At 43.1% G+C, this 14167-nt stretch overlaps 1 protein-coding gene across 1 annotated transcript in view; it reads left to right on the top strand.

The window, feature by feature from the left end:
• Positions 1–14167, top strand: part of LOC142183045 (heparan-alpha-glucosaminide N-acetyltransferase-like) — a 161798-nt gene that overhangs the window by 109235 nt on the left and 38396 nt on the right. Inside the window, exon 15 of the mRNA XM_075257943.1 lies at positions 4362–4439. Within this exon, the coding sequence (XP_075114044.1) occupies positions 4362–4439 (78 nt within the window). The remainder of the gene's footprint in view (positions 1–4361; positions 4440–14167) is intronic.

A 14167-nucleotide genomic window follows, 5' to 3' on the forward strand; every position in this document is an offset into this window, starting at 1 on the left:
AAATTTTAATTTTGTGAAATAACTTTGAACTTTATAGAAAATTCCCAGAGATAAGTAAGGCATATCAGAGACGCGTAAAGTGCCATGGTGGATGGAGTTGAGTGCGGCACCTCCCTGTCGTGGACGGCTGCTCCCTGCTCTGATTATATCTCCATCCTGATGCACTGTAACATAGTTATAGAGTAACACTCTGATCTTATCCTCTAGGGCTAATGGGTAACAGCTTTTAGTTGATTTTTCCTCTTCTCCTGGCTGGATGATGATACATTTAAACCAGTGTACCCATGCTTTTTTGTTGAGCCATTAACCGCTCTATCAGACTATTAGCCTATTTTTAGCATGGAGAAGGCCCACTTCTTAATCAGATTGTAAGGAGCATAATTGTATTTAGCCCATCTATGGGCTCCTGGACTGCCAAGGGAATATTTTCACAAGTCTTGAGAATGTTGGCAAAGGAGGAGATTAACTATTTACTACTGCGGCTGACTTCCACATTGAAGAACTGAGAATAATTTACTGGAAAAGTAAATTAAGGTTGTAAATATATTGTAATCTCCATGATGTTGGTGAGGCACTGTGTAGTCTTGCTGGTATAGTATGTAACACATTCACTAGGGTTGAGCGATCAGGATCGGAAAAGAATGGACTCCGATCAGCGATCAAGTAAACTTCTCAAATTCCGATCCGATCTTTTCCAGCGGGATCGAGGTCAGAGGTTATCTCAAGATCGGCTCAACCCTATACATGTATATATCATTAATAGGGTTGAGCGATCGGAATCGGGAAAGATCGGATAACGATCGAGCAAATTTCACGATCGCTATTGGATGGAAAATGATCGGAAATCGGATTTTAAAATCGATCCTGAAATCTCAAGATCAGCTCAACCCTAATTCTCACATTATGTCTCATAACCTTAGATAGACAAATATTAACTGGAAGTCAAAAGTTTATTAATCCTCTTAAGGCCAAGCATTTTTTTACTCTTTTTATTTGCCTTTGGATCGCCATAACATTTTTTACCAGTGGTTTTCCCCATAGCACTTTTCTCAGAAGTCCGCAGAGTTTTCCTCTGTGGACTTTCTGTTTCAGCTATACCTAAAGGGAAACCGCCAATGTTTCCGTAGGTATCATTATAATTGACATGCTGCAATTTCCAAAAATGCACCGGTTTTGGAAATCACAACATTTTCACTGCAGGTATTTTTTTTGCAATGTTTAGGTGGGATTCGCTAGAATCTCTTGCTGTAATTTTATTCCAAATTTAACAAACTTAATAAGCAAAATATTACTAAGTGATACAAAGTTACAGTTTTGCTCATTTTTGATGCCAGGATTTGGGGGTGCAGGGCTTGATATATTCATTCCATTGTTATCCCATTTTTCTCCTGGCTGCAGTCTTGTGCAGGACATAGGACCCCTGTTCTAGTGATTGGTGCGGGATCCTGTGCACCTTGCTCTGTTCTACCACTGTGTCAGTACTTGTGGTGAGGAGTCTGCTGAATGGGAGATGGAAGAAATATTATTACCTTCTTATTCTAATGAAAAGTTTTCTATTAGGAAAGTAATAACATCTCTGTGATGGAAAGCAGTTAAACAGTAACTTTAGATGGTTCATTTACGCTGAAAAAGGCCATGCAAAATGTGGACAAACATTTGTGCTTGCCAAGTTGAAGGACAAATGTCCAGAATCGCTTATATAAATATACATACTTATATGAAGTATATATATATAATGCTTCTTTTGGGTAGTATCAATAGGTTCTTCTTCAGGCCAGAAGCATTATCTAAATGAAGCAATTCTTGAATGGCTTTCTCCCACTATTCGGCAGGACAGAGTGAACCCATACCTGTACCCATACTGATTGTTTCAAGAGTTTAATAGGAACCAGGGTTGAGCCGATCTTGAGATCATTCAAATCAATCATTTCAATGATTCAATCATTTTCGAGCCGATCTCGAAATTTGCTCGATCCCCGATCGGGAAACGATCTTTCCCGATCGTTCAACCCTAATAGGAACCCTTATAATATGTACTAAATTGTTTCTGTCACTCTGCATTCCTCTTGAAAAGTTGCCCATTTGGAGAAGGTTTCTTGGAACCATGTCCGGGTTTCTCCAGAAGGCCACAGGTAGAGGGAGTAGAATAATATCTACAATAGGTATGAAGCACAAAAAAAATTCTGCCTCTTGCTTAGTAGTATCCTAACATAGGATCTGGTGAAATAGTATATGAGTGAGGGGAGCACTAACATCTATAAAGAGTATGTAAGGGTAATGACTACTTATGTCAAATCTTTGTAAAGATAATGGGAATAATGTATCCATGACTCGAAAAGGATATTAGAAGTCTCTAAGGAGATCCCGTGCCATATGGAAGCAAGTACAGATACAGACACAAGTCTTAAGTATAGTCTAAGTGGATATGCCATTTGTTTCATTACACTTGGTCCAATGAGAAGATGGTAAGCGACAGACATCAGGTAGCATAAAAGCAAACTATCCAACCAGTAATGCAAATTAGATCATGTATAAAGAGCTGAGCTCTACCCCAGTACTATGTGAAGCCAGGCGTGGATTGAGTAGATGGCAGAAGTATAAGAACTTCCTATCTCTTTCCCAGTCTCTTCATAGCCATTTTTGGCTTTGGCTCAAAAAAACTTTGTATTTTCTACAAATATATATTAAGTTAGCATCCATATTTATGATTATGTGTTTGCATTTCATCGCCCTCCAAGATCTTCAGCAGAAATATATTCCTATTTTCTAGGCCGTCTGTGTAATGTGTAACCGGAGTCATTTTAATCAAACCTAATATATGAAGAAATTCTATTTCTAGATTATGAGATTTCCAGGATGCGGTATTAGTATTTCTTTTCTCATATGTGTACAGCTCTAAACAGGAGGTCTGGACACTTTACCAATAATTGATATTGGCCCTTTGTGTTTCTGCGGAGGTTTGTAACTGGAAACCTGATCATCATCTTACTGCAGAGCAAATGTGTAAGGCGAAGAAAATAAATCCTACTTAAGTAAGTGAATAACAAAATATTAGTGTAAAAATACATGGCAGGAGATGCCTCGCTACACAGCAAAGGAGAAACAGATAGATATCAAGGTATATAGTGTATAGACTGGACCACGGGGGTACCGGTTAATCCCCTGGTCGGCTCCATGACTTTAGAGGGCCCTTCTGACTCTCTGATTTTTTTTCATAGGATGTTACCAGCTGTATTAGTCCAGCTAATGGCTGCTATTAATTTACCAATCCCCGTTTCGATCCCCAGACATTAGGCTAGTAGTCTATAAACTGGGTGGAATAATAAGCAAGTATTGGTACTTACCTGTCTGCTCCCCAGTCTTCCTCCTTCCTGCTTCGGGAGCATACAGAAAAGAATAGGCTAATTCCACTTAATGGTGGACCGGTGAAGGCCATACAGTGACCCCTTAACTGGTCCAACCATACTGCATGGGGACCAGTGACGGGGCCACCGTATGAGGGACCAGTGATGGCGTCATTATAATGCGTGGGGGCAGGGATGAGTTCCAATAGCCTGTGGGGAGACATTAGGGGTGAATCTTAATGGGGTTGTCAATGAATTAGAGCGACACTGTTGGCTGCTGGAAAGATGTAAAATTAGAAAAAAACATAATGACCAGTGCCTCGTTGTCTGCCACCAGTGTCTATTCTGTTTATTCATGCTAGCTCAACATTGCTGGAAGTCCTGCACCTCATGTCACCACTGGTGACATAGCTCACATAAGTCACCAATGCCATACCAGTGGCCACTGTGGCCATTAATTGGTCTCAACGGTCAAATGAGGTAAAGGACGAGAAGTGGCAGGCACTAGACAATGTATACTGATGGTGGACAACACAGCGACAGGGACAGGTGAGTGTTTTTTGTTTTTTTTAGTTTACACCTTCCATGTCTGCTACACAGGATGCTCCAATTCCTGAACAACCAATTTAAAGGGGTTATCCACCTTTCTAATATTGATGGCCTATCCTTAGGGTAGGCCACCAATGTTATATCTGTATATATTCCTGTATTCCTGACTTCTATGTTCCCTGAAGTTCAGCTTTTCTGGGAAAACACAGCTACTAGTAATGTTAAAAATTCTAGGAGCAATGCTGCTTGCTCAGCTCACTGTGTAGCGGTGGGTTTAGGAACTGAGGTAGCCCAAATTCATTGAAAAAAGAAAATACTTACTGTAATAAATTTGGTCAGGGAATCCTTGTACTTATCCGTGCATTAAGTATAGCTTGTTAGAATCCTCTGTAATAACCAGAACTAAAGCCTTGTGACTGTGTAAGTCCATTATGGCTCTAATGATATGTTTCTCTTTCAATTTTGTAGGCTGGGAAGATCATTCTTATTTACCGCAAGTCTCCGTACAAAATCATATGCCGATTTCTGATCTGGAGCATCTTGCTGGTAAGTTCCTATAAAAAAAAATCATATCCTATATCATTAGCAGTTATTGTCATGTATAGGGACGCCTTAAAGGGAATTTGTTACCGGAACCCAGCATATCAGCCCACCCTGGAGACTTAGGTTCCATTCATATGGAGGACAATGATGAGGAATTTGGTGTGGAATTTGACGTCAATGGGTTCCTTTTTCCTCCGTGTGGATGGACCCATAGATAGGTTAGGATCTCTAGAATGAAATGTTTTCCTCTATGGATTTACTTACTTTTTGATTTTTTTTCTGGGTCCTTGTTGATTTAACTCCATTTACAAAGTCAGGATGCTGATTGGATTTGGAGGCTTACTTACCCTTATGACATATGTATTTACACCATCAATCTGTTGCCTGCGTTTATCTTCACTAATGTGAACTCCCAATGGGCAACCTGGTTCGTATTTTTTAAAAACCTTTTTGTACCTGTCGTGCACAATTTTATTATTTATTATTATTTATTTATATAGCACCATTAATTCCATGGTGCTTTACATTAGGGGGGTTACATACAATTTGGGGGTTACATACAATACACAGAATATACAGGTGGATATAATACTAACAATGACCGACTGGCACAGTGGGGTAGAGGGCCCTGTACAATCTGTACAATAACCTCGTATATGTTGTGTTTGTTACAGTAATAGTGTCCATGCATGTTCAATCACATGATAGGTAATAAATGTCTGATTACTGGGGGTCCCACCATTAAGACCCCACTTGATCACAAAATGCTGTACAATGAGGAGGAGCTTGAACGGAGCAGCAGTTGAGCCTGTGTGTTGCTAACCATTCTAGTCCAGGATATTGGACTGATGGAAAACTTGTGCAGTCTCCAGCAACCCTATAGACATTGAATGGAGTGGTAGTCAATCATGTGCTATGCCACTCCATTGAAATCTCTTCTTACTGCAGGAGAGTGAGGAGGTATAGGTGCACAGGACCCCTGCAATAGTGATCGGTAGGGATCCCAAAGGGCAGACATCTCTGTTCCAATTTGCTCGTTTCTCCCAAGTGGTGTTCAGATCTATAGAGTCTATGAAATTTGTACACGGATTATACCAGAGGTGTAACTTGAAGACCCAGGACCCCAATGCAAAATATACAGTCCTATGAAAAAGTTTGGGCACCCCTATTAATCTTAATCATTTTTAGTTCTAAATATTTTGGTGTTTGCAACAGCCATTTCAGTTTGATATATCTAATAATTGATGGACACAGTAATATTTCAGGATTGAAATGAGGTTTATTGTACTAACAGAAAATGTGTAATATGCATTAAACCAAAATTTGACCGGTGCAAAAGTATGGGCACCTCAACAGAAAAGTGACATTAATATTTAGTAGATCCTCCTTTTGCAAAGATAACAGCCTCTACTCGCTTCCTGTAGCTTTTAATCAGTTCCTGGATCCTGGATAAAGGTATTTTGGACCATTCCTCTTTACAAAACAATTCAAGTTCAGTTAAGTTTGATGGTCGCCGAGCATGGACAGCCCGCTCTCAAATGATCTGAAAACAAAGATTGTTCAACATAGTTGTTCAGGGGAAGGATACAAAAAGTTGTCTCAGAGATTTAACCTGTCAGTTTCCACTGTGAGAAACATAGTAAGGAAATGGAAGACCACAGGGACAGTTCTTGTTAAGCCCAGAAGTGGCAGGCCAAGAAAAATATCAGAAAGGCAGAGAAGAAGAATGGTGAGAACAGTCAAGGACAACCCACAGACCACCTCCAAAGAGCTGCAGCATCATCTTTCTGCAGATGGTGTCACTGTGCATCAGTCAGCAATACAGCGCACTTTGCACAAGGAGAAGCTGTATGGGAGAGTGATGAGAAAGAAGCCGTTTCTGCACGTACGCCACAAACAGAGTCGCCTGAGGTATGCAAAAGCACATTTGGACAAGGCAGCTTCATTTTGAAAGAAGGTCCTGTGGACTGATGAAACAAAGATTGAGTTGTTTGGTCATACAAAAAGGCGTTATGCATGGTGTCCAAAAAAACATCATTCCAAGAAAAACACATGCTACCCACTGTAAAATTTGGTGGAGGTTCCATCATGCTTTGGGGCTGTTTGGCCAATGCCGGCACCGGGAATCTTGTTAAAGTTGAGGGTCACAGCAGATTCTTGAGAATAATGTTCAAGAATCAGTGACGAAGTTGAAGTTACGCTGGGGATGGATATTTCAGCAAGACAATGATCCAAAACACCGCTCCAAATCGACTCAGGCATTCATGCAGAGGAACAATTACAATGTTCTGGAATGGCCATCCCAGTCCCCAGACCTGAATATCATTGAACATCTGTGGGATGATTTGAAGCGGGCTCGGCGACCATCATGCTCGGCGACCATCAAACTTAACTGAACTTGAATTGTTTTGTAAAGAGGAATGGTCCAGAATACCTTCATCCAGGATCCAGGAACTGATTAAAAGCTACAGGAAGCGACTAGAGGCTGTTATCTTTGCAAAAGGAGGATCTACTAAATATTAATGTCACTTTTCTGTTGAGGTGCCCATACTTTTGCACAGGTCAAATTTTGGTTTAATGCATATTACACATTTTCTGTTAGTACAATAAACCTCATTTCAATCCTGAAATATTACTGTGTCCATCGGTTATTAGTAGAGATGAGCGAACACTAAAATGTTCGAGGTTCGAAATTCGATTCGAACAGCCGCTCACTGTTCGAGTGTTCGAATGGGTTTCGAACCCCATTATAGTCTATGGGGAACATAAACTCGTTAAGGGGGAAACCCAAATTCGTGTCTGGAGGGTCACCAAGTCCACTATGACACCCCAGGAAATGATACCAACACCCTGGAATGACACTGGGACAGCAGGGGAAGCATGTCTGGGGGCATAAAAGTCACTTTATTTCATGGAAATCCCTGTCAGTTTGCGATTTTCGCAAGCTAACTTTTCCCCATACAAATGCATTGGCCAGTGCTGATTGGCCAGAGTACGGAACTCGACCAATCAGCGCTGGCTCTGCTGGAGGAGGCGGAGTCTAAGATAGCTCCACACCAGTCTCCATTCAGGTCCGACCTTAGACTCCGCCTCCTCCGGCAGAGCCAGCGCTGATTGGCCGAAGGCTGGCCAATGCATTCCTATGCGAATGCAGACTTAGCAGTGCTGAGTCAGTTTTGCTCAACTACACATCTGATGCACACTCGGCACTGCTACATCAGATGTAGCAATCTGATGTAGCAGAGCCGAGGGTGCACTAGAACCCCTGTGCAAACTCAGTTCACGCTAATAGAATGCATTGGCCAGCGCTGATTGGCCAATGCATTCTATTAGCCCGATGAAGTAGAGCTGAATGTGTGTGCTAAGCACACACATTCAGCACTGCTTCATCAAGCCAATACAATGCATTAGCCAGTGCTGATTGGCCAGAGTACGGAATTCGGCCAATCAGCGCTGGCCAATGCATTCTATTAGCCCGATGAAGTAGAGCTGAATGTGTGTGCTAAGCACACACATTCAGCACTGCTTCATCAAGCCAATACAATGCATTAGCCAGTGCTGATTGGCCAGAGTACGGAATTCGGCCAATCAGCGCTGGCTCTGCTGGAGGAGGCGGAGTCTAAGATCGCTCCACACCAGTCTCCATTCAGGTCCGACCTTAGACTCCGCCTCCTCCGGCAGAGCCAGCGCTGATTGGCCGAAGGCTGGCCAATGCATTCCTATGCGAATGCAGACTTAGCAGTGCTGAGTCAGTTTTGCTCAACTACACATCTGATGCACACTCGGCACTGCTACATCAGATGTAGCAATCTGATGTAGCAGAGCCGAGGGTGCACTAGAACCCCTGTGCAAACTCAGTTCACACTAATAGAATGCATTGGCCAGCGCTGATTGGCCAATGCATTCTATTAGCCCGATGAAGTAGAGCTGAATGTGTGTGCTAAGCACACACATTCAGCACTGCTTCATCAAGCCAATACAATGCATTAGCCAGTGCTGATTGGCCAGAGTACGGAATTCGGCCAATCAGCGCTGGCCAATGCATTCTATTAGCCCGATGAAGTAGAGCTGAATGTGTGTGCTAAGCACACTCATTCAGCACTGCTTCATCAAGCCAATACAATGCATTAGCCAGTGCTGATTGGCCAGAGTACGGAATTCGGCCAATCAGCGCTGGCTCTGCTGGAGGAGGCGGAGTCTAAGGTCGGACCTGAATGGAGACTGGTGTGGAGCGATCTTAGACTCCGCCTCCTCCAGCAGAGCCAGCGCTGATTGGCCGAATTCCGTACTCTGGCCAATCAGCACTGGCTAATGCATTGTATTGGCGTGATGAAGCAGTGCTGAATGTGTGTGCTTAGCACACACATTCAGCTCTACTTCATCGGGCTAATAGAATGCATTGGCCAGCGCTGATTGGCCGAATTCCGTACTCTGGCCAATCAGTGCTGGCCAATGCATTCTATTAGCTTGATGAAGCAGAGTGTGCACAAGGGTTCAAGCGCACCCTCGGCTCTGATGTAGCAGAGCCGAGGCTGCACAAGGGTTCAAGCGCACCCTCGGCTCTGATGTAGGAGAGCCGAGGGTGCACTTGAACCCTTGTGCAGCCTCGGCTCTGCTACATCAGAGCCGAGGGTGCGCTTGAACCCTTGTGCACACTCTGCTTCATCAAGCTAATAGAATGCATTGGCCAGCGCTGATTGGCCAATGTATTCTATTAGCCTGATGAAGTAGAGCTGAATGTGTGTGCTAAGCACACACATTCAGCTCTACTTCATCGGGCTAATAGAATGCATTGGCCAGCGCTGATTGGCCAGAGTACGGAACTCGACCAATCAGCGCTGGCTCTGCTGGAGGAGGCGGAGTCTAAGATCGCTCCACACCAGTCTCCATTCAGGTCCGACCTTAGACTCCGCCTCCTCCAGCAGAGCCAGCGCTGATTGGCCGAATTCCGTACTCTGGCCAATCAGCACTGGCTAATGCATTGTATTGGCGTGATGAAGCAGTGCTGAATGTGTGTGCTTAGCACACACATTCAGCTCTACTTCATCGGGCTAATAGAATGCATTGGCCAATCAGCGCTGGCCAATGCATTCTATTAGTGTGAACTGAGTTTGCACAGGGGTTCTAGTGCACCCTCGGCTCTGCTACATCAGATTGCTACATCTGATGTAGCAGTGCCGAGTGTGCATCAGATGTGTAGTTGAGCAAAACTGACTCAGCACTGCTAAGTCTCTGCATTCGCATAGGAATGCATTGGCCAGCCTTCGGCCAATCAGCGCTGGCTCTGCCGGAGGAGGCGGAGTCTAAGGTCGGACCTGAATGGAGACTGGTGTGGAGCGATCTTAGACTCCGCCTCCTCCAGCAGAGCCAGCGCTGATTGGTCGAGTTCCGTACTCTGGCCAATCAGCGCTGGCCAATGCATTCTATTAGCTTGATGAAGCAGAGTGTGCACAAGGGTTCAAGCGCACCCTCGGCTCTGATGTAGCAGAGCTGAGGGTGCACAAGGGTTCAAGTGCACCCTCGGCTCTCCTACATCAGAGCCGAGGGTGCGCTTGAACCCTTGTGCAGCCTCGGCTCTGCTACATCAGAGCCGAGGGTGCGCTTGAACCCTTGTGCACACTCTGCTTCATCAAGCTAATAGAATGCATTGGCCAGCACTGATTGGCCAGAGTACGGAATTCGGCCAATCAGCGCTGGCCAATGCATCCCTATGGGAAAAAGTTTATCTCACAAAAATCACAATTACACACCCGATAGAGCCCCAAAAAGTTATTTTTAATAACATTCCCCCCTAAATAAAGGTTATCCCTAGCTATCCCTGCCTGTACAGCTATCCCTGTCTCATAGTCACAAAGTTCACATTCTCATATGACCCGGATTTGAAATCCACTATTCGTCTAAAATGGAGGTCACCTGATTTCGGCAGCCAATGACTTTTTCCAATTTTTTTCAATGCCCCCAGTGTCGTAGTTCCTGTCCCACCTCCCCTGCGCTGTTATTGGTGCAAAAAAGGCGCCAGGGAAGGTGGGAGGGGAATCGAATTTTGGCGCACTTTACCACGTGGTGTTCGATTCGATTCGAACATGGCGAACACCCTGATATCCGATCGAACATGTGTTCGATAGAACACTGTTCGCTCATCTCTAGTTATTCGATATATCAAACTGAAATGGCTGTGGTAAACACCAAAATATTTAGAACTAAAAATGATTAAGATTAATAGGGGTGCCCAAACTTTTTCATAGGACTGTATAATGGAGCCCTCACTTATCATGTGCTATCTATAACACTGGTGTGTCTTATGTAGTGGAGAGGCTTTTGGCTAGTTTGCTATTTGTATATCCCTAAATCTACACCCCTGGATTGCACACTGAGTAAAGGAGAGGACAGAGCACTTGTATATGAGAGATTTGTCCATTATAGCTACAGAACTCTCATATAAGATTGCATATATTATGTATCCATTATGTTTTAGGGCTGTTCTTATTTTATGATGAAACACAACCTATGCATCTGTTTCAATACAAAAATTTATTTTCAGATTCTACTTTTGAAAAAATTTTGATTTTGTAAAATTGTCTTGCTAGCCGTATAGAAGAAATGAGTGAATAGACTTGTGAATTTCTGTTTCCCACTTTGCTTCATTAATAAGTAGCATGCAGGGATGGTAACGTGAGAAGAGCGCGTTGTTGCCTACACGGTGTGCGCTCTGCATTCCAAGCATGAAGTACGTTGTATATTTATTGGCATGCTTGGAAGAAAACACAGGTGATTGGGAGAAACCATAGTAATATAATATGTATTTATCACACTAGTCCATTTCCCAAGACTAATGCCATGGGACCTCAACTTCCAATTTCCTGTTTAAATACTTTTTCCACACTTTTCATGACACAATTTCAATTCTACAGTGTTTTGTTTTCAATTATATTTTTTACCTAAACACCGCGCTGTACACAGAGGAACACAAGCTGCAATAATTGGGGTCATTGGAAGAGCAGATCCTTCCATATGGGTAACAGTCTGGAGTTCTAAGTTCACGGTGATTTCACATGCTCATTTTGATAGAAAATTCTCATGGGGACCGTTTTTAGACCAAATATGTCAATAAAAAAAAAATTGGGGGAAATGACTAATGATTGTTTGGTTGTGTAACGCGTCAATATCTTTTTTTTCACATAACATGATCTCCAAAGTAGCTGAACAATATTTGGTGAGAGGCAGTGACTTCTTACATGTATAACTTAAAGGTTTGCCATAAAAATGTGGTCATAGATTTTATCAAATTAAAGAATTTATGTTGTTAGATTCCTGCCAGTCCAATGCCACCACTCTGCTCGGCTGCAGCTGTCGTATACCCGTCTACACATATCAGCCTCCGTGGTCTTGTTATGGTTAGATGTAAAGCCACAATAAAAGCAACAGCCATAAAATAGCTGATAACTGCAAGCAGTAGACAGCTAGCTACCTCTAGCACACCTCTGCGAGCCAAGACAGACCCCAAATCACCTTCATAAGAGCTCACCACAAGGAGAGAAACAGAAAGCAACACAAGATCCAGAAAAAATACAAAGAGGCCTGGTTGCAGAGAAGTCATATGGCAGATTCAAAAACCAGGCGAGCACGTATAAGAACAGACGGAAGACAAAAGCAATATCCAAAAGACAAGCCAAGGGTCACAAATTCAGCCGGGAACATCACAACAAAAACAAGAGGCAAAAGGGGAATCAAGGGAGCAAGCTAGGAGTCAGATCTCAAGCAGGTACACAGTATTATTCTCCATAGTGGCCCCTGTACACAGTATTATTCCCCATAGTGGCCCCTGCACACAGTATTATTCCCCATAGTGGCCCCTGCACACAGTATTATGTCCCATAGTGGTCCCTGGACACAGTATTATGCCCCATAGTAGCCCCTGCACACAGTATTATGCCCCATAGTGGCCCCTGCACACAGTATTATCCCCCATAGTGGCCCCTGCACACAGTATTATCCCCCATAGTGGGCCCCTACACACAGTATTATCCCCCATAGTGGCCCCTGCACACAGTATTATGTCCCATAGTGACCCTTGCACACAGTATTATTCCACATAGTGGCCCCTGCACACAGTATTATTCCACATAGTGGCAGGGGTTACTTAGCGGCGGCGACCACTCTCATCATAGCTAGTATATAAAGACATATCCAAATAAAAGACAAAAAACACCATATAGTTTTTTTTTTTTTTTTATTGAGTAGCAACATTGTAATAAAGTTATTACTGGATCTTTAACATAGAATAAATGGGTCACTGACTGAGAGGTCAGGGCGGTGGATACCATGGAGCTCGCTGCATTCTGACCACCATGTCCTGAGATGAAAGCCATCTGACCCAAAGGATCCAGAGGAAGGCAAAACGAACTCCCCGGAGCGTTATACCTCAGGGGGGGGCAAAAAATTCCTTCCTGACCCCACATGTGGCGATCGGATATCTCCCTGGATCCAAACTGTCCTGCTGCATACTGCTTTATATTTGTATATTTTTATTTGTTCTGGAGATCTGACCCTGTAAGGAAAGAAAGAGACATCCTGCTCCTAGGAGCTTACAATCTAATACAATACACATTCTGCCCTTAAGAGCTTACAATCTAATACAATACATAATGATATGATATTAATTATGTTAACCACTTCCGGACCGCCCATATACTATAAACGTCCGGTAAGTGGTTGCTTAGTTCTGACAGGACGTACCGGTACGTCCAATCAGAACACAGCAGCTGCATGGAGATCGTGCAGCTACTGAAGCTGGGAGCCGGCTGTAACTTCAGCCGGAGCTCCCAGAGAGTTGGCAGGGAAGGTTTATTCCCTTCCCTGCTTTCTAGATCGCTGTGTATATAGCGCTCAATGAGCGCTGTATACACGGCTATGGGCGCCGCCATGATGCAGCCGGCCTCTAACCCGGCGGTCATGTGATCCGCCAGGCCTAGTTTCTTACAAGAGCTGCTGGGTCCTACAGGACCCAGATCAGCTCTGTAAGTGTAAAAAACTGGATTCCTCCTGCAACTGAGGCTAAATGTAGAAGCCTCAGTTATAGGGGAAATAAGCCTCCCTAACACACAAAAAAAGTGATCAGATGTCCCCAAAGGTCTCTTATGACTTTATGGGGACACAATCTGAAAAAAAATTTTAAAAAATAAAAAAGTTTTAAAAAATGAAAATAAAATAATTAAATAAATAAATAAATAAAAAAATACGCTAATAAAACGCAGTTATGAAAGGTTATAGCCCCACCCCCGACAACACCATACAAAATAAAAATTACCGTAACTGAGAGGAAAAACTATTTTATAAAGTTTTTCAGTAGTACTTTGTATTATTAAATTAACAAAAATAATAAAGTGAAAACCAGACACAATTTCCCTCCTATTTTGTTTATATTTTCCCGGATATAAAAAAAAATTAAAACACATTTGAAAATAAAAACAACATAAAAATAAAGCCCTAGGTGTCCCCGAAAAAAGACGCAAAAATTAGTTGAATGAGACGTATGAGAAAAATGTTACAGCCCTCAAAACCGCACATACAAAAATCCCGAAAATGTGTCTGGTCCTGGACCACAAATTGGCCCGATACTGAAGTGGTTAATCATAATCACACAGCGCTGGCAGGCCTTAATACCCCAAAGACTATAATGGGGTCCGCATGGTCACCTGACAGACACCAGTGGACCCCATTATAGTCAATGG

This window comes from Leptodactylus fuscus, chromosome 10 (assembly GCF_031893055.1).
Source record: "Leptodactylus fuscus isolate aLepFus1 chromosome 10, aLepFus1.hap2, whole genome shotgun sequence".
Lineage (NCBI taxonomy): Eukaryota > Metazoa > Chordata > Amphibia > Anura > Leptodactylidae > Leptodactylus > Leptodactylus fuscus.